The following is a 22388-nucleotide window of genomic DNA, read 5'->3' as shown; positions in this document are numbered from 1 at the left end:
GCACCCTTGAGAAAGTACAATTTTGAGAAGTTACTTTATGAATATAATATTTTTTAAGCTAATTTTTATAGTTCTATAAGATTTTTGGTCTTACTCAACAAATCTGCTTATTAACTGATGCTTTTTGCCAAAAATATATTTTCCAGAAGTACTTTTAAAAAAGAATTCCTTGAAAAAATTTTTCTAAGGTTTGGGGGGGAGAGAGAGTGAGCGTGTGCACAAGCACGGGGTGGGGGGGGGGGAAGCAGGCTCCCCGCTGAGCAAGGAGCCCGATGTGGGACTTGATCCCAGGACCCCCGGGATCGCGACCCGAGCCAAAGGCAGCTGCTTAACCAACTGAGTCACCCAGGTGTCCGAATTCCTTGAAATTTTTAAGAACTGTACTTATCTTCTCTCTTTTTTTTTAATATTAAAAACCAGTAGCCTCTCAGTATTCTCAGTAAACTCAAAATAGGCTGTTATTTTTAAAGGGCAGATGTTAGACTGTGTGTGTGTGTAAGTGTGTATAAAATTGATGTACAGAAAAGCATGTAGTGGAAGGTAATATTTAAAGATTTTTTATAAACCTTGACTTTATGTACTCAATTTCTTTGTGCAGAATTTACTTACAGGCTTGACTTAGAAGTAGAAATCAGTGAGAATTAAAATGATCAAGCTTAGATTTGTGACATAATAGTGCTGATGAAATTTAGAAGTTACCAGTGAGAAATTGGAAGCATAATTTGCATAATTCTGCCATGTTTTCTTTCACTTGAACTTAATAAAGAAATGGTAGGTAGTTATTATACATATTTGTTAGTTGTTGCAGAGTAGCAAATCACTCCAGAACGTAGTGACTTAAAACAAGATATATTGAACAGTTTTCGTGAGTTAGGAATGTGGGGAAGGCTTAGCTGGGTCCTGTGCTTCTGTCTGCCACAGACTTTGGGATGGTCATCTCAAAGGCCTGACTGAGGAAGTACTCTTTTTCAAGATTATTCACCTCTTTGTTACAGTCAGGATTCACTTCCTCTCCTACATGGCAGCTTGCTTCAGGAAAGCATGCATGCCAAAAAAACTGTAGAGGATTCCAGCAAAATAGAAGTCACTGTCTTTTGTCTAGTCAAAGAAGTGACATCCCATCATTTTGCTGGATTTTGTTTGCTAGAAATAAGTCATTATATCCAGCCCATACTCAGGGGGAGGGTATAAATACCAAAGGTATAAAAAGGCATAAATGTCTGCTACCAGGGGTCATTAGAGGCCGTGTCAGAGGCTACCCTAGCATATATAAACTCTTTTCTGCCTTAGAAAAACAGTGATGGGCTGCACTGAAATAGAGTTCATACACAATTTTTATTTATTGTTGACTGCAGAGCCTCTATTAATATTGTGCAAATTTTAAAAATATAGTTAAATACCTTTCAAAAAGTATGGGGCGCTGGGTGGCTCAGTGGGTTAAAGCTTCTGCCTTCCGCTCAGGTCATGATCCCCTGGGATCGAGCCCCGCATCGGGCTCTGTCTACTTGTAATCTCTGTCTGTCAAATAAATAAATAAAATCTTTAAAACAAAAACAAAAATATCACAGGGCTGCTGCCTTTCTCTTTTTTTGCTTCAGTTCCTTTAGTTCCCAAATAGAATTTTGCCCCCCCCCCCCCCCCCCCCCCGCCGAACACCAGCACCACATGCTTTCCACTGAAGAGTGTGCATTACTGGAAAAAGTCAATCTGATTCTTTTGAGGATGCCAGATAGTTCGCATAGGCTATCACATAGCTCAATTATTTTACTTAAGGGTATCACATGCTTTGTTCGTTTCATGAAAATTTGAAATGGAATTTATGTGTATTGAATATTGAGCTATTAAGCAGTGCAGTCTGTAGAGAGGTTTAGGATCTGATTTATTGATTCTCAAAGTATGGTCTCTGCTCAGCAACATCTGCATCTCCTTGTTAGGAATGCAGATTCTGGGGCTCCATTCCAGACCTACTGAATCAGAAATTCTAGGGGACCCAGCAATCTGTGTTTTAACCAACTCCAGGTGATTCTGATGGTACTAAAGTTTCAAAACCAGTAATCTATCCAGTCCTGTTAGAACGTGAATCTTTTCCAAAAGCTTTGGTCTACAGTACTAGAAATCTTACTCTTATTACTGTTATGCAAAGCTTTCCAGGGAAATCAGCATTTTTGTCCTACTCATTTTACAGCTAAAGGAAACAGTGAAACACAGTACTTCCCTCGTGTAATTTCAGCCTGTTGGGTAGGCAGCACGTGTGTTGGTCAGAAAGGTGGGAGTGTTGAGAGCGAGGACAGGAATTTTTGAGACCAATTTTCTCCTTCCATGTGTTGTTTTTTCTTTTGCTAACAGAAGTCAAATACTAAATCGTGAGTTTTGTATGAGAATTACATTGAACCAACACTGTATCACATACTAAACTTTGGTATTGCATTTTGAAAGTACATCTGATAATACTGAAGAATTGATTTGTGTTGTGTTTCATCAACTTCGTGGTTCTTGTTCAGTGAACAAGATTTACTAATATTTACTAATAAAGATTTGCACTGAAATATCTAAGATGAAATACAGCCCTCACAAGAAGGGCCTTTTTTAGTTCTTATGCTAACTTTGTGATGAGTAGGTAGTGACTAGAATGACATCTTTACATATAGCATGAATTTTCTTTTTGTGAATTCTTTCCAGTTGATTTTTTAAAAACCTGTCCTATAATACTGTTGTAGTGAGGTTAAAATTAAAAGCAGACTGTAATTTTAACAACCTTCAGGGCATATTTAATAATTTGGTTATAAGTCTTTTTATCTTTGTTTTCTGAAAATTTGACAGCTTAGAGGTTTTTGAAGACTAAATTTTGAGAGGCCTAACTAGTAATTTCTTAGTTATTTTGCATGAATTCACATTTTAGTAAGCTGTAGTGAATTTTAGTTAGAGTGATATATGTTGCTCATGGGTTCATTTAAGTAGTTTATTAGGATTATACAGTAGTTTGCTGAATTTCATAGTTACCTTATACTGTAGTTCCCCCCCTCCCCCTGCCTTTATCTGCAAGGTCTATGTCCCAGGACCCCCAGTGAGTACCTGAAATGGTAGATAGCATTGAACCTTATATATGCTGTGTTTTTTCCCTATTCATACATAACCTATGATAAAACTTAATTTATAAATTCGACACAATAAGGGATTAACAATAATAACAAAATAGAACAATTATAACAATATACTGTAATAAAAGTTTTTTGAATGTGATCTCTCCTTCTCTCTCTGAAAACATCTCAGTTGTACTGTGCTCACCTTTCTTATGATGACATGAGTTGATAAAATGCCTATGTCCTGAGATGAAATGAGGTGAATGGCATAGGCACTGTGACATACATAGCATTAGGCCACTGATGACCTTCTGGCAGTGCATCAGAAGGAGGATCACCTGCTTCCAGAATGTGGTTAACTGCGGATAACTGACACTGTGGAAAGCATGACTAAGAAGGGACTACTATACATGTAAAAAACAAACAAAAATATGTTTTAATGTTAAAACTAGGTCACCTAGTGAAGTTAAACAGTGCTCTAAAAGACTTTTTCTGTTTTAAAGAAAATTAGTTAATAGTAGATATTAAGAAAGTTCAATATGTTCTGCCTTTCTTACTTTTCCCATTTGGTATGGTGTCTAGGATGCTTGGTAGCTTGTATTGTTTGCTGGATTCTTTTAGTTCAGTAATTTAGGAAGCAGCAAGGTAACTTCAGGATGGAGGATAATTGCCATTAAGTATAGATTGAGTTAGTAGACATTTGGAGGTCTAATGATTTTTGAAAAATAATGGCTTTACATGTCTTTTACATATTGTTTTCAGTATTGTTGGTATTGTAAGTTTAGCATATCCTTTTATTGTATGGGTGGGTGGTTAAATCAGGTGTTTCATTCTCCATTTTAAAGCCACTGGCTGCCTCAAGATTTTTTTATATAAACCTCTTATTCTGGTAAAACATGCACAGAAAAATTCCAAATTATTAGCAGATGTTTCCATTGACAAAACATTTGAAAGTAATTGTTTTCATTATTTTTTCCCATGCATTTAATTAATGAATTTGACTTTTTTCTCCTCTTTTGGACTAATTTTGATGCAGTTTTTAAGATAGGATTTAGTAAAAACATTCTCCATTGAAGTTATGGTATAAAATTTTTCATGAAAAAAACATTTTTTTTATTTTCCTACTTAGAAATGTAATTTTTCTCCAAACAAAAAGTAGAATTTGTATGTCTCATAACTTTTACATTAGGATTTAAGGGCACATTTGACCAATGTAAATTAAGAATGTTATTTATACATAGTGTATTTCTTAAAGTTTATAATGTGTACAAATGAATGAGAGTCACTCAAATTAGTATTTACTGACTCCTATAGATAAATTGTCCACATTTAATGTGCCCTGGGGTGTATATATATATGAATTGGCTATATCCCCCTTTTCTACTCCCACAAATCAGAGCAAATAATAGCCTTTCCCTAGTCCTGTCGACAATAGTAAAATGATCCAAATCAGCATTTGAACGTCCCACAAAATTTAGTTACTAAATTGAAAAGTCATCATCTTCAGAGTTACTTTGTATTACCTTCAGTATAAAGAGCCCATTGATAATTTCTCTATTAAAATATTAAATAAGATCAGATGTTGATTATCAGACTTAGTGTTAATTTCATGGAGTTTGATATTTGTGCACTAAAAATGCACAAGTGTGCTTTTTCAACTGTCGTCTAACTTTGTTTGTGATTACACCTAGTAGGGGAAATCTTGTTACCAAGTTGTTAGACTGGGTTTTCATCAGGAAGTCGGATGTTATACTGGAATTGTTGGTCCTCTGCAAGAAAACAGAATGCTTCTTTTGAGTGAATAAGCCAGGAAAATGAGGCGAGGGGTTTTATTTTCAAAGGTTTTTTTTTTTTTTTTTTTGGTGATGGCATAAATACATAACAGGTTATAAAATCCAATTACTATATTAAATTTCATCACTTGTTTTTTAGGTATTCCAATAACTGTACCACCTCCAGGTAAAACTTTTTTCATGTTTTCTCCATCATTGTTAATAAACATGAAATTTCAAGCTTAGAGTTACAGGAGGGACAGTGTCGATATGGTTAGACTATGGAATAGGCTATTGGGGTTTCAAGGTCCTATTTTCAGCTCTGCCTTTGCTTCATTCCAGTTTTGATTAAGATACTTAGTTTTCTTATACCTGTCTTACCCATTTCTGTAGAAACAGCGATTCTGAGAAAATTCTCACCGTATCAATTTGTTCAAGAAAACAGCATGGTATATAAAATAAGACTTTTATGAAAAAGTTTTTTTCAGACCAGTGAATTTTTTTATATGATAAGCAACTGCAAAAGAAGAGAAAGATCATTTATCATGGTTTCTGATTTTTTTTTTTTTTTAACCCTGCTGGCAAAACTCAGTATTGTGAGAAAATACATTCTGAACCGTACAATTAGATAGATAGACAACTGGTCAGATGGTTGTTCTTAGAGTGTTGAAATTGTTGATTGTTGTAATGGTGTGATCAATAGTTTATGTGTGACCAACAGTGGTTTTTCCCACTTTTTCAGTGTTATGTTTTTTCAGTGTTTTTAGAGTGTGATACAAATAGGATAGCAAGTGTATTTGTTACTGAATTCAGTATCCAGAGCCAAGGCACATAAAGAGATGACCATGCTTGTAAGTGTTTGTCTGAATTCAAAAATGGCCTCGATAAAGAAAAATAGGGGAGTTTAGGTAGCATGGGACAGCACACATATTTAGTTGTGGAATAGTGAGTCGCTTATTGTGTATCAACGTGGCTGAAAAGGCTTATCAGGACAAGTCATAAAAGAACCATTGGTGTGTCTAGTTTAAAAGGAAATGTGGTTGAAAAGCTGTTTTAAGACAGGATGGTGGTCATTGCTTAACTTCATAGTTCTGAGATGCTTAATAGAGGAGTTACAGATGTTGAAATTGGGTATAGTGAAGATAAGCATGGTGAATTTGAAACAACTTGTAGCAGTGCCAAAAAGTGATTTAAATGGACGTTGAGAAGGGTTTAGAGAGCTGGGATTCATTTTTACCTAGAATACTAAAGGAGGAGGCTAGTGGAAGTGTTTTCAAGTATGCAGAGGGCGATAGAGAATATGATAATGGATTGCTTCTGGTTCTCATTCAGTACAGCCTATGAATTGTAGTGTGAGAGATCTAAATTCCAGAATTTAATTCATTTCCTAATAGTGAGGGTTGTTAAAACTTGGGAAGGAATTGGTATCCTAAGTTATTTAAGTTGAATCTTAAAGTCTTTTGTTGGGATGCTTTATTGCCTATCTGAATTTGAAAGTGCAGAGTAGATAAACTGGTAAGGTCCCTTTTAGACATATTCTGTGTTCTTTCATTTAGGTATTATGAATTATTGAGAATACAGACTTCATGATATAAAGGTGCAAATTATTTTCTCCAAACTAATCCGAAAACTATATTATATGCCCTTCTTTGTAAAGTAGTTCTTTAGGGTTGTGCGATTTAAAACACATTTTATGAGGGATATTCTCAGCCTTAAGCATTTATATATTTACTGGTAAGATTTTATTTATAATTACATATTGTAAGGAAATTTCTATACATCTAAAACACAAAATATTTTTTGAAAGAGGTAAATGCTATTTTATTTGCTTTTCTTCAAAAGTATTTCAAGTATAACATATCTGTTGGCAGTACTACTACCGTTTTATATATGGATAAGGTAAGGCATTGAGATTAACTTTCTCATACTCACAAAATGGGCTGTGTGTGGTGCTGAAAATAAGACCGGGTGTCCTGATTCCCAGTTTGTGCTCTGTGTGTTAGACCAGACTGTTCATTTAAAGTTTTATTGCTCAAAAAAAATCTATTATTAAGTTTAAGCTCCATTTTTTTCTGTCCATTATAACATAGAGAAGCACATTATGTCCCCCGAGAAATTTAGTGCAACTTTGTTTTACATTTGACATTAAAAGTACATTCCATTAACTTTTTTTTTAATCTATGATTGAATGTTTCAGGTTTTCCTCCTCCACCAGGCGCTCCTCCTCCATCTCTTATACCAACAATAGAAAGGTAAATCAGGATGAATAGGGTAAAACTTTTATCATTGGTAGACTTTTGCCAGAAAAGTCAAATACATATCTTGGTAGTATTTTCAAAGATTTAATTTTGTAAACATTAAGTAGTACCTGTCTTTTAAGTCATGAGTCTAGATCTATGGTAGTTACTTTTCTATCAGATGTTGAACTTAACAGTTTGGTAACAAAACAGGATAGAGAAAACGAATGACGGTATTTTGAAATATCTTGCTTTGATTTGACACCCTGATTAAAGAAACCTCTAGATTGGTAAAATCTTGGCTATAGTAATTTTTGAGGGATACCCAAACAGATGACTGGTAATCATGAATAATAATGTCTGTTTTAGGATTAAGGAGGGACAGTTATTATCAGGAACCATAATAAAGGTGCCTTATTCCATATGGCCCTGCTCTATGTAACTCAGCTTCCACAAAGGAAGCTTGGATCCATTCTGCATGGCAGTAGCCTTCTTTTTTATACCCCACATTTCTGGTTTATATTAGTTGTAATGCTGTACTAAGGAGTATTTACCTCATAGATGGCAGTATAGTGTTTAACAACATAGGGCTTTGGCTCAGATTTGGCTCGAATTTTGGCTTCAGAATTCCCTAGCTTTGTATTGCTAGAGAAGGTTCATAACTACTCTTTGAGACTCGGTTTCCTTTTACCAGATGGGGTTAATAAAGTTGTGAAGATTAAAACAGCTGGTGAATATAACAACATCAGCACAATTCTTGGCAAATGGAATTCACTAAAAAAAAATGGGAGCCAATACTGTTTCCTTTTAAGTAACAAGTAAACTTTTATGAAAATAATGTATTTCTGAGAAAGTGATCCAAATTATATTAATAGAAAAGTTGTGAGAACATTATATCAATGGGATCAAACCATGCAGAATTTTCAAAAAGGAAATGATACAACTCAGAACAGTCTTAATTGTGAGAATATAAGGATTTAATTTTATTAGGTCTTTGTACATATATATTTTTCTCAATCAGAATGTTAAAAAGTATTATTTATCCTGTCAGTGGGGCTGAATTTCTGAATTATTAAAATCATTTTTTTAAATTTATTTATTTTCAGCATAACAGTATTCATTGGTTTTGCACCACACCCAGTGCTCCATGCAATACGTGCCCTTTCTGTTACCTACCACCTGGTTCCCCAACCTCCCACCCCCCCGCCCCTTCAAAACCCTCAGGTTGTTTTTCAGAGTCCATAGTCTCTCATGGTTCATCTCCCCTTCCAATTTCCCTCTTAAGACTAAATTTTGGTGAAATCTCAAGTACTCTGTTAGCCTCAAAGTGTCTGTTATTTTGGGAGTCAAGCTGAATTGATTGGATTATTCACGTTAAATAGTACTAGCAAGCTATGTTTTTCTTTACAAGTGGGTATTAGGTTTGATATGTTTTGAGGTTAAAAGACTTTTTTTATTAAAAAATAAAATTACACAACTAAATTTTCTCATTATATATATGATGGTTAAGTAAAAGTCATAATTCTGCCTTGATGTTTTGCATTTGTACCAAACTATTAAAATTTAGAACTTACTCACAATACATAAAAATATATTTTTCTTCAACAGTGGACATTCCTCTGGTTATGATAGTCGTTCTGCACGTGCTTTTCCATATGGCAATGGTAAGTATTATTTTTACTTGCCCAGATTCAATTTGAACCAGTACTTAAATATTTTTAAAAGCAGTGAAAACATACTTCCATCATTTAAAATACTATCTCACGGAGCAATTAAAAATACTAATGGAATAACTAGGTCTTACATTCCAGGTTACTTAACAGAATAATTTTTTTTTATCAACTGTACTTCTTAAAATTAAGAAATGATGGTACAGCAAGGATAGTTTTACCTTGCCTTTTCCTAAAAGGATTTAAGATTTGTCAGCAAACTATCTTAGCCTTTGTTCAGAATCTTTTTTGTTTCTTGAGTCATGGCATCCAGCTAACATTGTCCTTCTCTTTTGCCCTGCTGTTTTGTTTTGTTTTGTTTGTAGGTCATTTGGCCAGGTCCTCTTTCCTGTTCACTCTTGACAACATAATCCATTCTAAGGGCTTCTGTTACCACTTTCTGGTTAGATCTCTTGATCATTCATTCATTTTAAAAAAAATGCTATGCACTGTACTAGGTTTTAGGAATACTGTAAACTAAACCGAAGTTTGCCCTTACCAAATTTATAGACTAGTGAGGAATAGCCAGGTGGCAGAAGACAGTGTCATGGGAGCATAGTGGAGGGGTCTCCCACTCCAGAAGGAGTGAAGAGGTAGATGATGTGATTTGAGGTTCAGATCATGTCCCGAGACACAGGGGTGAGAGAGAACCTGGTAGGCTTTATGAACTGAAGGAAATGTGGTGTGACTGGAGTGTAGAGTTGCGAGCTGAATGTTTTGAGATGACACAGGAGACTATGCAGGGTGTTGGAGCCATGCTATTTAGATTTTCAACCTTATTCAGAGGGCTGTGAGGAGCCATTTAGTTCGATGCTGAGCTGTGAAATTGCTAGACTTACAGTTGAAAAAGGTCCGTTCTGGCGACTTACTGTGAGGAAATTATGGATTTGTAGGGTGGGTAGGACGATAGGACTGGCATAAATGCTTGATTTGATTGGAGAGCAAGAAGCTGTTGGAATAATCCAGGGGAAGAAACGATCGTGTCTTATATTCAGGTAGTACCACTGGGGATGGAGAACACTGAATGACTCCAAAGGCATTTACACACCAGGAGTTCTAAATCTTGGTGGCAGCTCAAGTACCAGTCATATCCTCATTTTCCTTCTAGGCATCTCTCTTGGGGTGTGGTACTGTCCCTCAGACCTGCCTTATTCCAACTACATATAATGCCATTCATTTACATCAAAAGGTGATCGGTTGAAAAAAAAAAAAAAAAAAAAAAAAAAAAAAAAAAAAAAAGGTGATCGGTTGACTTACTTCAATGATACTAACAATCTTTTATTATTTGGTTGTTTATTTATTCATTATTGCTGGGCTTCCAGAAAGTCCTGCTCCTTGGGTTAGAATCTTGCTTTTCCCTCTCATTATTTATGTCACTTTCATAAGTCTTCTGTAGCGTAATTCTTCCTCATAAAGTTGAGGTTCAGTGAGACTACATTAAAACACCTTAGACCTGCCATTTAATAAACACCCAAATATTAGCTGTTATTTTTGTGATTATACCTCCCCATCTCCTATAAGCTCCAAGTTCTCTTCCTTTTCTGCACTCTGAGGCAGTGTAGCATAGGCCCTGCCGTTACCTGGAGGTGTGTCCTGGGTCTATATTATCCTAGCAACTTGGGATAAGTTAACCTAAATCATTTTCCCTCTCTGTAAAACAAAGTTTGAGCCGAAAGTGCTCAGCACAGTAAAATGTAATATGTAAGTGCCTATATTATGTAAGTAAGCATTGTTAAATTATTATAAAATTTTATTTTTACCTTTTTTATGTCACTTGTTATTTTCTGCTTTGTCACGAGATTCCTTCTGTATTTGTTTGAATACACATGAACAAATAGCCCCTATCAGAAAGAATAAGACTTCATTTTTGAGATTACCTATACAATTTCCTTGTGGAAGATCTCATTTTTTAAAAATATTAATTAAGCATTTTTTTCTCTAATATATGCAAATTTTAATCACTAAGTTTTCTGCTCACTCTTTACCAACCCCAGCTCTCTCAGAGAGAAGCATTTTTTTTAAATGAAGGAATTCTTTAGTAATAACAATTATAAAGCATATTGCAAGAATTAATGAGAAGAAAGTTAGGAATTTTCTTCATCCTAATCAAACAAAACCATGGAATGATGGACATTAAGAAGGGCATGTGATAAAATGAGCACTGCCTACTATAGAAGACTGAGGAATCACCTGTGCCTCTGAAACTGATAATACACTATATGTTAATTAATTGAATTTAAATAAAAAATAATTCTTCTACACTGAAAAAAAAATTAGGTCATTATAATTTCTACCATATATAAGGAATTTTTAAGTACCATGACACCTGCTTATATAATGATTTTTTTAAAGTATCTTGAATAATTGAAGTTAATTATTCCCACCACAAAAAAGAAGTGATAATTATATGACTTGGTAGAGGTGCTAACTATCATTAGAATGGCAATTGTATTATAATAATTATTATTATTGTTTACAAATGAACAAGTAAACATGTTGCACACCTTAAATTTCCACAATATTATGTGTCAAATATATTTCAGCTAAAAAAATTGAGTTCAGGGGCGCCTGGGTGGCTCAGTGGGTTAAAGCCTCTGCCTTCAGCTCAGGTCATGATCCCAGGGTCCTGGGATCGAGCCCCGCATCGGGCTCTCTGCTCCACAGGGAGCCTGCTTCCTCCTCTCTGCCTAGTTGTAATTTCTCTCTGTCAAATAAATAAAATATTAAAAAAAAAAATTTGAATTCAATTTTTTAAAATTTTGGGGATGCCTGGGTAGCTAAGTCAGTTAAGCATCTGCTTCTCCCTCTGCCTCCTCTTGCTTGTGTATGCATGAGCTCTTGCTCTGTCAAATAAATAAATAAAATCTTTAAAAAAGTTTTTTTGAAGAAAAAAAGGTTACAGATACAGCTTCCTCTTTGTTAGTAATTCTGTTTTACCTTTGTTAATTTATTTAAGAATTTTGAAATGTATTCTCAAACACTGTGACGTAATTGTAGATGGAAATACTGATTTTTCTTGATGTGCATATTAAGATTGCGCTTATAAAATGAGACCTAGTTAAAAAGTAATCTTTGTCGAATTATCGAAGAACTGAAGAGAAAAGCATTTTTGATGGCTTTTAGTTCTTCTTATGGTCTGCATGACATTTTTCCATAAGCCTTGTTACCCTGTTTCTTGTTTTATGTAACTATGCTTACCATCTTTTATCCTCCTCCTCTGATAGATGTGTATTTTGCATGCTTACCCTCACTACCCCTCTCTTTTCCCTAGCAATGATTTTATATCACTATTTTTGTTCCTCCCTTTTTTTTTTTTTTTTCTAAATATACATGCCCTTGGTTTCATGTACTGTCAGTACCTATTACGGTGCAAATTTCTAAGCCTTTACCTCTAAGCTGATCAGCTTTGGTCAGCCATACTTCTGCTTAGAAACATTTATATTTGGGGCACCTGGGTGACTTAGTTGGTTAAGCATCTGACTCTTGGTTTCGACGTGGCTCTTGATCTCAGAGCCCTGAGATCCATCCCCATGTCAGTCTTTGTGCTTAGCACCGAGTCTGCTTGTCCCTCTCACTCTGCTCCTCCCTTTGCTCCCTCCTTTTTCCCCCATAAATAAATAAAATCTCTAAAGGAAAAAAGGTTTTTATCTGTCCTATAACCAAAACTATCTGTGCCCTGATAAATTTTTTATTCTAAAAGCTAAACAATAAGCCATATTTACGTTATTGTGACTATGTAACTATTGTATGCTATAGAGATAATTCTAACACTTGAGCCCTGGAAAGGAGAAGATCCCTAGGGCAAATAAACTTAAAATTACCATTTTTTTTCTTGCACTTCATCAGCCATGTAAAGTCATACTACATTTTAATTGGGTTCATATTTGACTATGACTTTATCCATTTCCAATTTTTTTCCCCAAAAAATGTTTGCAAATATAGTTTTTCATGTGTTAAGCCATCTGGAATTCATCTTTGCCTGTGTTATGAAGTAAAGATATAATTGTCGCAGTATCATCTGTTGAATAGTCTTGTCCTTTCTGAGGGATGTACAATGTCCTATCCATTCATGAACAGGGTCCCAAGTATGCCTGAGTCTGACTCTTGGCTTCCTAGACTATTATTATTATTACTATTACTATTATTTGTTGAAGTTTAACTCTATGAAATAATGCCACACGATTTTAATTATGAATTTTATAATAAATCTGTTATCTGGTTCAGCAAAATCTATCTATTTAGCTTCAGAAATATTCTTGGGCCATTGCTCTTACATACTCATTCTAAAATCAGCTTTGGAAGTTCCATGAAAAACTGTATTGGAATTTTGATTAATAACTTACATTTATATTTGCTTACTTTAGACAAAACACTGTTGACTCATATAGTCCTGACAGCCTTATAAAGTAGGCATACTGTTATTATTCTGTGAGTAGTTGAAGAATGGCCAAATTCAGTAGTTTTCCCAATATCACACAGTAAGTGGCAGAATGAGGGGTTGAAACCATTCAGCCTGGCTCCAGAGTCCTTGCTCTAACTAAATCATATTGGAATGGCATCGATGCTTAGATCAGTTCGTATGGAAATCATATCTTACAGCATCGAGTCCATCTATGAACAGGGACTGTCTTCAGTTATGGAAATATTCTTTAATATATTTCAGTTAAGTACTGTAATTATCTCCAAGCATTTCTTGCATATCTTTGCTTAGATTTAGTCATTCGTACCTAATGTTTTTGTTGCTGTTTTAGGTGATATATTCATTTGAACTTCCTGTTCTGTTTGTATTTACTTGTATTTAGAAATAGGATTAGTTTTTGTTTTATTTATACATACAGTATATATGCTAATCAAGAAAACTCCTTTTTTTTTTTTTTTTTAAAAAGAAAATCCTTTTACATTTTATTATTAGGCTTTTACTGTTTGGTTATTGGTGGAGTTCTAGATCAGGGAAAGTCCTAGATCAAGGAAAATTTCCAAGAGCTTTTAAACTGTGAATGGATATTGAGTTTTATCAAATGCTTTCTGAGATAATCTGAGATAATAATAAAAATTATTGTTTTTCTTCTCTAATCTGTCAGTGTGGCACATTCACTGGTTTTGGTATTAATGTTATATAAGCCACATGGGATAAGTTAGGGAATAATTTTTTTTTCTATTCTTTGAAGTTCATAGAATGGTCTGTACCTTATAAGTTAGCAAAACTCACCTGTAAAAAGCATCTAGTCTTTTGGGAAGGTTTAAATTACTGATGAGTGTCTTTCATAGGGGAGTAGTCAAGATTTCTTTTCATTCTTGAGTCTCTTCTTGGTAAGTTACCGATTGCTTATTTGGAATTAGTCGGTTTCAGCCAAGTTTTTAAAAGCATTGGTATAAAGTATATTTTCTGTATTCTTTCATCTCTGCAACATCTGTACGTAGGGATTCCTTTTGGTTCTGATTGTTTATGTGGCCTCTTTTTTTTCTTAATCTTGTTAGAATATTGTTATGCTTTATTTGTCTAATCTTTAAAAACCACCTTTCAACTTTTTCTTATTGTATGGTTCTTTTCTGTTTACTTCTACTTTTATCTTCATTATCTCCTTTCTGTTGGATTATTGTTTGTGCCCAAGTTCTTAAGTTTTGAAAGCTTTAGCTCATTAATTTTCCATCTTTTCTAATGTAGTGTTTTTAAGATTAAATTTCTCTCCAGAACAGATTGCATCTCTACACTTTTGATATGTTATATTTTTATGTTTATTCCTAAGTGATTTGAAATTTATTATTTTTTGGCCCCCGAGTTTTCAGAAATGGGTCTTTAATTTGAAACGTCTATTATACTTACTGTATAAAAGTATGTAATATATTTTTGTGTTTCATATGTGCTTGAGAAGAGTGATTATTATTTAGCTGTTATGGGCAGTATTCTATGTTATGTCCATTAAATCAACCCTGTTGAAAGTGTTTTGCTCAAATCTTCTATATCTGTAGTGAATTTTTTTTGTTTTCTTCAAGTGGCAATAATTGAGAGTATATTAATCTTCCATGATTATGGTAGATTTTTCTATTTTTATCTGTATTCATGTTAGTTTTTACTCTCTAAAAATTAAAGCCTGGAAGTTTCATTTGTTCTGTCTGCTTCGTGAGCTGCATCTTCCATTCCCTGTCCTCAGCCCTTCTGTCCCAGGTAGCCTTTCAGTGTGGGTCTGTTTTGTCATCAATCAGGCTGCTTCTTTGGAGATGGGGGGAGTTGGTGTTTTCTGTTCCTCCAAACTTCCTTTTACTTTCAGCCATTTTGTGTGTTTATATGTCTCTTATATTTAGAATATAGTTAGAGGGTTATTTTGTTTATATTTTTTAAAAGTACAAATCAACAAGCTCTATTATTTAACTGGTGAATTGAGTCTCTTGAATTACTGTGTTTATTGAACTCATCAAACTTGTCCCCTCTAACCCTTACCTTTTCCAAGTCTTTTTGAACTGAGTTTTTCAGGTGATTTTTAAAATTCTGTTTTTCCTTATATTGTTTTGAAATGGTACATTCTGTGTCTGTTATTTTAATGATTACTCTTGGAATGTATTAGGTATATCTCATAGAAGTTCTTTCAGTCAAGTCTATTAAAAATGCCTTTTATTCTTGCTCTTGAGATTTAATTTTGTTGAGGACACATTTCTAGGTTGGCCATTACTTACTCTCAACACTTTGAAGATGTCTGGTTTATGTTTTTGGTTGGAAAGTGTGTGGTGTATCTAATTCTGGTTCCTGCTCATCTTGACAAATGAAGAGTATATATTAGGTCTGTAAGGTTTGCTTCTGGATATTACCCCAAACGGTGGGTATTCACCATATGTTACTTACCTTTTCTATTTATAAAACAGGTTTCTGTTATAATCTAATGAAGCAATTATGATGGGAGTTTTGTCCTTTTCAGTAGGTTTTTTTTTTTTTTTGTCTTTTTTTTTTAAGTGCCATAACTTTTGTTTTTAATTGTTGTTTTCTTTAGTTGCCTTTCCCCACCTTCCTGGTTCTGCTCCTTCATGGCCTAGTCTTGTGGATACCAGCAAGCAGTGGGACTATTATTCAAGAAGAGAGAAAGATCGAGATAGAGACCGAGACAGAGACCGGGAGCGAGACCGTGATCGGGACAGAGAGAGAGAACGCACCAGAGAGAGAGAGCGGGAGCGTGATCACAGTCCTACACCAAGTGTTTTTAACAGGTTTGTTGAGTGTGTGGGAATTTGTACACATGTGTTTCATGTGCAGAGAGTTTATATTTGGTGCCAGGTTGGAAGATCCAGTTCAGGTAGGGAAGGATTGCTCTAAGAGTAGTTCCTAGGAGATAACCATTTAATTTTTAAATTTTTTTCAAAAAATTTTACTGAGATAAAATTTTACCTTCCTGAATAAAATCTCAGGAGATAACATCATTTTAAAAGTGTCAAGGCTTATTTAATTGATAGAGGCTTTCCCTCATGTAAAGCAACAGTCTTCAATTTGTTTATTTCTTCCTTAAAAGAATTTGAAAATATTTTTATCTTTCCATCTTAAGTTCAAATAGTTGGCAATGGAGATATAATTTCCCATTCATTATAAACATTACAGTTTTAAAATAAAATCATCACTCTTTTAAACATATCCAGTAGATTAAGAACATTATAGTAACTTGCTAAACATCATCATCCATTTTTTTAAAAATGCATGTAACAGGCTCTCTTAACAATCAGAAATTTTACATTTCTCTGTGCTTGAATTCTTATTTCTGAGCCATTTCCCTTGCATTTTTTCTACTATAAGTAGTTTTGCTCTTAAATAAGAACAGTATTTTTTTAGTTGCTCATTCTATCCATCTTTCCTGCAGCATACCTGTGGTAAGTTTAAATGTCTAAAAATGAATCTAAGATGAAGTATTTTAAATTTTTCCCCTGATTTTAATTATTACTTACTTTTACATATGAAGATAATGCAACTTCTGAAAATGATTTAGTGGAACTATATCCCTTAATGTTATGAAGGATCTTCCACCTTCCCCAGTTAATTTATGTGTCCATGAGTGAATATTACTATTGTTAGGAAAAAACAGACTTTGCCATTAATTACATTTCTTCTAAAAAGGTATATAGCATGTAAACACTGAGAAACCTTGTTCACATACAATACCTCAATGAGGATTGATGGAATTTTGTTGTGGCTCTGTCATTTAATTATTTGAACACCTTTAGATTCAGGGATATGCCACAATTACATAGTTAACAGCCCTGTCAGCCATGACTCAACTTTCTTGAAAGCGGAGAATTGGAAACCTGCTTTGTATAAGTATTTATTACTCAGCGTGACTGCTTCCTAGGACCGCGGTCAGCAAGCACCACACACCGGCAGCCTGGAGCTGTAGGCATTTCCTCTCCACGGTTCTGTCTCCTAGGCTCTGGCAGGTAGTCTCTTCCATGCCCTTCTCGTAGCTTCTCATGGCGGTTAGCAACCCTTGGTGTTGCTTGGTTCATAGATGTGTCACCCTTGTCTGTGTGTGTCTTCATATTGTATCTTCCCTTCTGTGTCCGCGTCCAAATTTCCCTCAGTTTATAGGGACACCGGTCATTAGACTAGGGTGCAGCCAAATCCAGTCTGACCTCCTCGTAGTTACAGCTGCAAAGACCCTGCATCCACAATGAAGTCCCATTCACAGATGGTGGGGGTTAGGGCTTGAACAGATCTTTCGTAGGGGGATACAGTTCAACCCAGTACCTTCAGGACTTAAAATCTAGTTTTCTCAGGTCCATGGAAGAACACAGAAGCTTTTCCAACACTAGTGTAAAGACTTCTAACTTGTTCCTGTTCTTTTAGGTGCATCTTATCTGACTGAAATGCTCAGAAGGGATTGTTAATTTTGATACGTCTTTGCAAAAAGTCCTTAAAAAATGAAACATCTTTATATGTATTAAGTATTTATTGTCATGAATTGCAGTTTTTCCCCATTCCATTTATGGAAAATAGCTACCCTATAACTTAGATGGTAAGAGACAGCTCTTGTCGAGCCTGACAGCTACATCACATCCATTTTTATCAGAGAAGTCTGACTTAATCTTTCTGTTCACGTATATAAATATGAGGTGCTGCCCCTCAACACTTTGATTTGCTTTCCTTCAAAGGGACTTGTGTAGGTTTTTTGTTTTTTTTTTGTTTGTTTGAACTAGGGCAAGGAGAATTGTTACACTACTTGTACTATCTGAAGTTAGAACATCCCAGGATACAGAATACCCCCGTTTCTTACTCTGTAGTTTATCCTTGACAGAAAAATGTGTAAGATAGGAAGACCTAAAGCCTTATAAAGCTTTACTGTTACTTGAATAAAATGATCTGACATTAATATTTTAAATTAGATATTTTTAATGCCAGGATGGTTTTCACACCCTGAGTCAGTGTATCATAGTAAAATTAGTGAAGGTGCTGGTGTATCATTAAGCAGTTTAGATTTAAGAACGAATACAGAAGTTGTGGATCTGGAGGTTAATTCCCTAAAATTTCTTGTGCTACTGGAAAGAATTCATATACTGCTATAGTACTGCATGTACTGCTGGCCTAGAGAATGATTCAGAATTCTTATGATCCACAAGTTCAGGTCACTACATACTCCTACATTTTTAAAAACATTTTTAAATTTATTTTAAAGCGTGAGAGTGGGGGAGGCGGGGGAGAGAATCCCAAGTGGGCTCCCTGCCGAGTCTACACCTTCCTACACGTTAACCCCAGTTCTCTCTTAAGCCAGTATACCCCAAGTTTTAGCTGTGTTCAGCTGGTTGCTCTTTTGAAAATTTGTCATTTCATACTTCCTTGTTTGTGTTGTTCCTCTCCTCTTTGCTTCACAAATGTCATTCTTCAGGGTCCAACTCATGTCTGTCTTCTGTGAGCTCTTCTGAACCCAAAAGAAAGTTGAATTATTTCCTTCACATGCTCCCTAAGTAATGTATCTTCTTTAAAGCCTGTGTTTCTTAGCAAGCCTGTGCAATGGCATTGACCAGCATCTCCCATTCTGTAGTCTGAGCACTTTGTACATTAACGCCTGGCACACAGTGAAAAAAAGACTTAACACATCGCAGGGGAGGAAGATGAATATAGTAGAGAAGAAACAGTTTTGAAAGTTGTTGAGTAAAACTTGGTTTAGACAGGTTTTGAAATCAACCTTTATGACTATCAAAGCAATAATTTTGGCATCTCACTAACGTATCAATCTTGGTCCCATCACTGTGTGGAATGAAATGCATCAGAATGTTTTTATACCAGCTATTTTAATGGATGAGATAAAGAAATGTACTTAGACTGTTTTGATTTTGCTAGATGTGATGAATAATATATCAGTTCCGGATATGAACATGTACGTGATTCAGGCAGCATTTGTTTTGTTAGATGTGATCATGCAATTATAGACTTCTTAATCCAAAAAGGTCCTTAGGGATTATCTAAATTTTAACTTGGCACATGAGGAAATGGACACATAGAGAAATGAAGACAGTGGTAGAGAGCAATTCTGTCAACTGAAAAGGTGGTTGAAATACTACTTAAAATATTTTCTTTCCAATCTTGAAATTAGGTAGTTTAAAAATTCCGTTACTTTTCATTATCTTTATTACTCTCTATGAGGTTTATTTCTTATGGGTGGGGGGAGGCAGTTCATTCATTCATGTAACTGACATTTTCTGATCCTTGTTATGTACCAGGTGCAGAGCTGTGTGCTGAGGATACAGAAATGATCATACACTATTATTACCGATTTAAGCATATATTATTCAAGGTGACTAGGACTGATTAGTAGTTTGAAACTTTACCTAAAAAAAAAACAGTGCCATAAGAATCAGGATTTATTAATGTTTTTCCTTCCTATAGCTGCTAATAATGACTTATATATTGAAGGCACCTAATAAAATGTTATTGACTATAAATAAGTAAAGGTATGATATATACACATAAGTGTGTGTGTATGCATATAGTGTTATGTTTGTGTGGTGGGGTGTGTGCTGGTAACTGTAGCCACATAGTGCATGATTCTGTTATATGCAGGAGCATTACTTTCAGAAAGTTGAATCGTTTCTAAAGTAGTTCAAATGAAATATTTGAGATAGCATGGCTGTTTCTGGAATATACATGTTCACAAGTTAAAGTATGTAATGTAAACTTGATAGGAAAGAAGACTAAAATGAAATGCTTTGCTAGTGTTCATAAATAATACAATATTTATGGAATATTTGAAACTAAGTTCTCTGATTCTTCAGCTTCAAACACACATACACAAGTGCTACTTAATTTTTATGGAAACTACAAGTGTTAATGATTAACAATATTTGATTTCCAGATTGCTAAGCTGTAGGGCATCAAGAATCAATGTTTACGTAAGTCTGACTAAAAGTTCAAGGCCTAGGAGGCAAAAGGTAGAGGAATTTTGTGTTGTTAGGAATTATCCCAGGTATAGTGTTCTCTGGGAAATCCCAGTGAACTGTAAGTAAGGGCCATTTTTCCTAAAGACTGACATTTTGCAATATGGCATATCATATGTGTTGTTTACAAATTATAGGGTCATTGTTTTGAAAATCATAGACCTGTTTCAACATCTGGTTTTTAGGCTGTTAAGTGTGGGCGAGAAAGAAGGCCGGTCATTGTAGGGTGTTTGAAATGAGCTGTAATGATTTCCAGGCCCAGAGAAACCTTTGTGCTGCAGCTGCGATCAGAAGGCGATGGAAGGACGGGCCTTCATGTTCTGTGTATAAGGCCGAATCTTTTACCACCCTTCAAGTATGGCTATCATCATATGGCTGTCTTCAGAATCTTAAAGGCCTCATATCTAAGAAGAATTGGTGTTAAGTTGAGAAGGAAAAGAGAGATACAAATGACAAGTTGAGATAATAAAATAGCCTTAGTTATTTTTAGGTAAATCCAGTTTGTAAATCTGTTACCAAGAGGGCCTCGTATTTTTTTTTATTTTTTAAAGGATACTATTCATGATAATATTCATTTGTCATGGTAATTCTACTTCAGAAACATTATTACAGAGTTAGTCACCTTTACAAAAAGGTTCCACTTCCAAAAAAAGTTTAGCATTCACTTGACTGAAGATGGGGAGCCTGCGTGTTAGCTGCCACTAACTGAGGGCCTCCTATTGTACTAAGCACTTTAGAAATGTTACTGCCAGTTCTCCTTGAAACAGCCTTGAAAATGATTGTTGCCAGTTTTACAGGTGAGAAAGCTGAGGTTCAGGAAAGGTTAAGTAGTTTACCCCAGGTCACACATGTAGTCACTAATAGAATCAGGATGTGGTCCCTGGTCTACTCTGCTGCCTGTCGTAACACATTGCATTTCAGGGGACATGCTTCCAGTGTCCAAATGCAAAAAAACGTGTATATGCACAGACACACACACACACACACACACACACACACACGTATATATACATGGGAATACTTTAAAATTTGTTGAATGAAGAATGTATTTCAGGCAAGAAGAACTTGGTCAGCAATAGGAGTTGTTAGGTGTAGCACTACTGAATCATTACTTTTGCTGGGAGACCATAATTAAGCTTTTTCTTTTATATGGCTTGTACTTTCACCTCATTCTTTGTCCAGTACTTCTACTCATATGCCTTAACAGCCTGATGCGTCATGCAGATTGCGGACTTAATTTATATTAAACATTTCTAGAAACCAAAGCTCTTTAGTACATAGTGCTCTAAAATATTTTTAATCTAAGGGAGTTACTGACAATAGGTTGTAGAAAGGTTGACTTCTGTGCTGAACCAAAAAAAAAAAAAAAATTGAAAGATTGGGAGCAGAATATAAGTGAGGAGACACAAAATGAGGACAAGTCTAGGAAGGTTAAAAAAAATACTATCTAACTCTAGTCATCAGTCCCAGTTTAACCAGTTCATTCTATCCAAAATCAGGAAATTGGAGGTACGGCCTGGGGGTATGCACTTGCTGCTCTCAGCCATGTGAATCCCCCCATCCCAGACATACACACACAGAGCTGTAGCAATAAGTAATTGGTATATGTGCTGCCGAAGCGAGCACAATAAGTAATTGGGATGTCAGACTGTCAGTCAGTCCACAGGTAGTGTTCTGCCTACATTTCGTGTGGGTATTGTAGAAGTTGCTTTGATGTCCCTCTGTTAATGTCTCTTCCTTGGATGCACAGTGTACTCTTTATGTGATTGAAAAACTTAAGCATCTTTATCTACTCTCCACTACATAGCCATTGCGAACCAGATATTTTTATTATTTATAAAATCTTGGGCACACAAAGATTCTAAAAGAATTTTGGTTAGAAGTCTGAGATATATAAACATGCTTTTAATTTTAAAAGGAAGGAAAGAAAATGAAGCTGATTAAAGTTTAAGTCTGTTACGGCTCCCAGTTCTTGAAGGAAAAAAAAAATTTGTTATGTAAAATTTCTACTCAATAACTGTGAAAGCACAAAACAAAGCTGGACCTTTAATATGTAATTATGTGTTATATTAGATGTGTACTAATTTGGGAATGGCATTGTTTTCCTCTCAATTCAACAAATACTTACTTGCACCTATTCTGTATAAGATGCTGATAATAATACGGAGGCTTAGGCTTCTGGTTTGG

The 22388-nt window shown here is 35.0% G+C and overlaps 1 protein-coding gene across 26 annotated transcripts in view; it reads left to right on the top strand.

Annotated features, from left to right (window-relative positions):
* FIP1L1 (factor interacting with PAPOLA and CPSF1) overlaps positions 1–22388 on the top strand; it is a 76561-nt gene that overhangs the window by 51848 nt on the left and 2325 nt on the right. For 14 of the 26 annotated variants that reach the window (XM_045998347.1, XM_045998335.1, XM_045998346.1 and 11 more), the window contains 4 exons: positions 5013–5039; positions 7050–7104; positions 8698–8753; positions 15782–15995. In XM_045998347.1, coding sequence (XP_045854303.1) covers positions 5013–5039; positions 7050–7104; positions 8698–8753; positions 15782–15995 — 352 coding nt within the window. The remainder of the gene's footprint in view (positions 1–5012; positions 5040–7049; positions 7105–8697; positions 8754–15781; positions 15996–22388) is intronic. The other 12 variants (XM_045998350.1, XM_045998339.1, XM_045998349.1 and 9 more) reach the window with 1 other exon arrangement.

This window comes from Meles meles, chromosome 2, assembly GCF_922984935.1.
Source record: "Meles meles chromosome 2, mMelMel3.1 paternal haplotype, whole genome shotgun sequence".
NCBI lineage: Eukaryota > Metazoa > Chordata > Mammalia > Carnivora > Mustelidae > Meles > Meles meles.
This window is presented reverse-complemented; position numbering and strand designations above follow the sequence as displayed.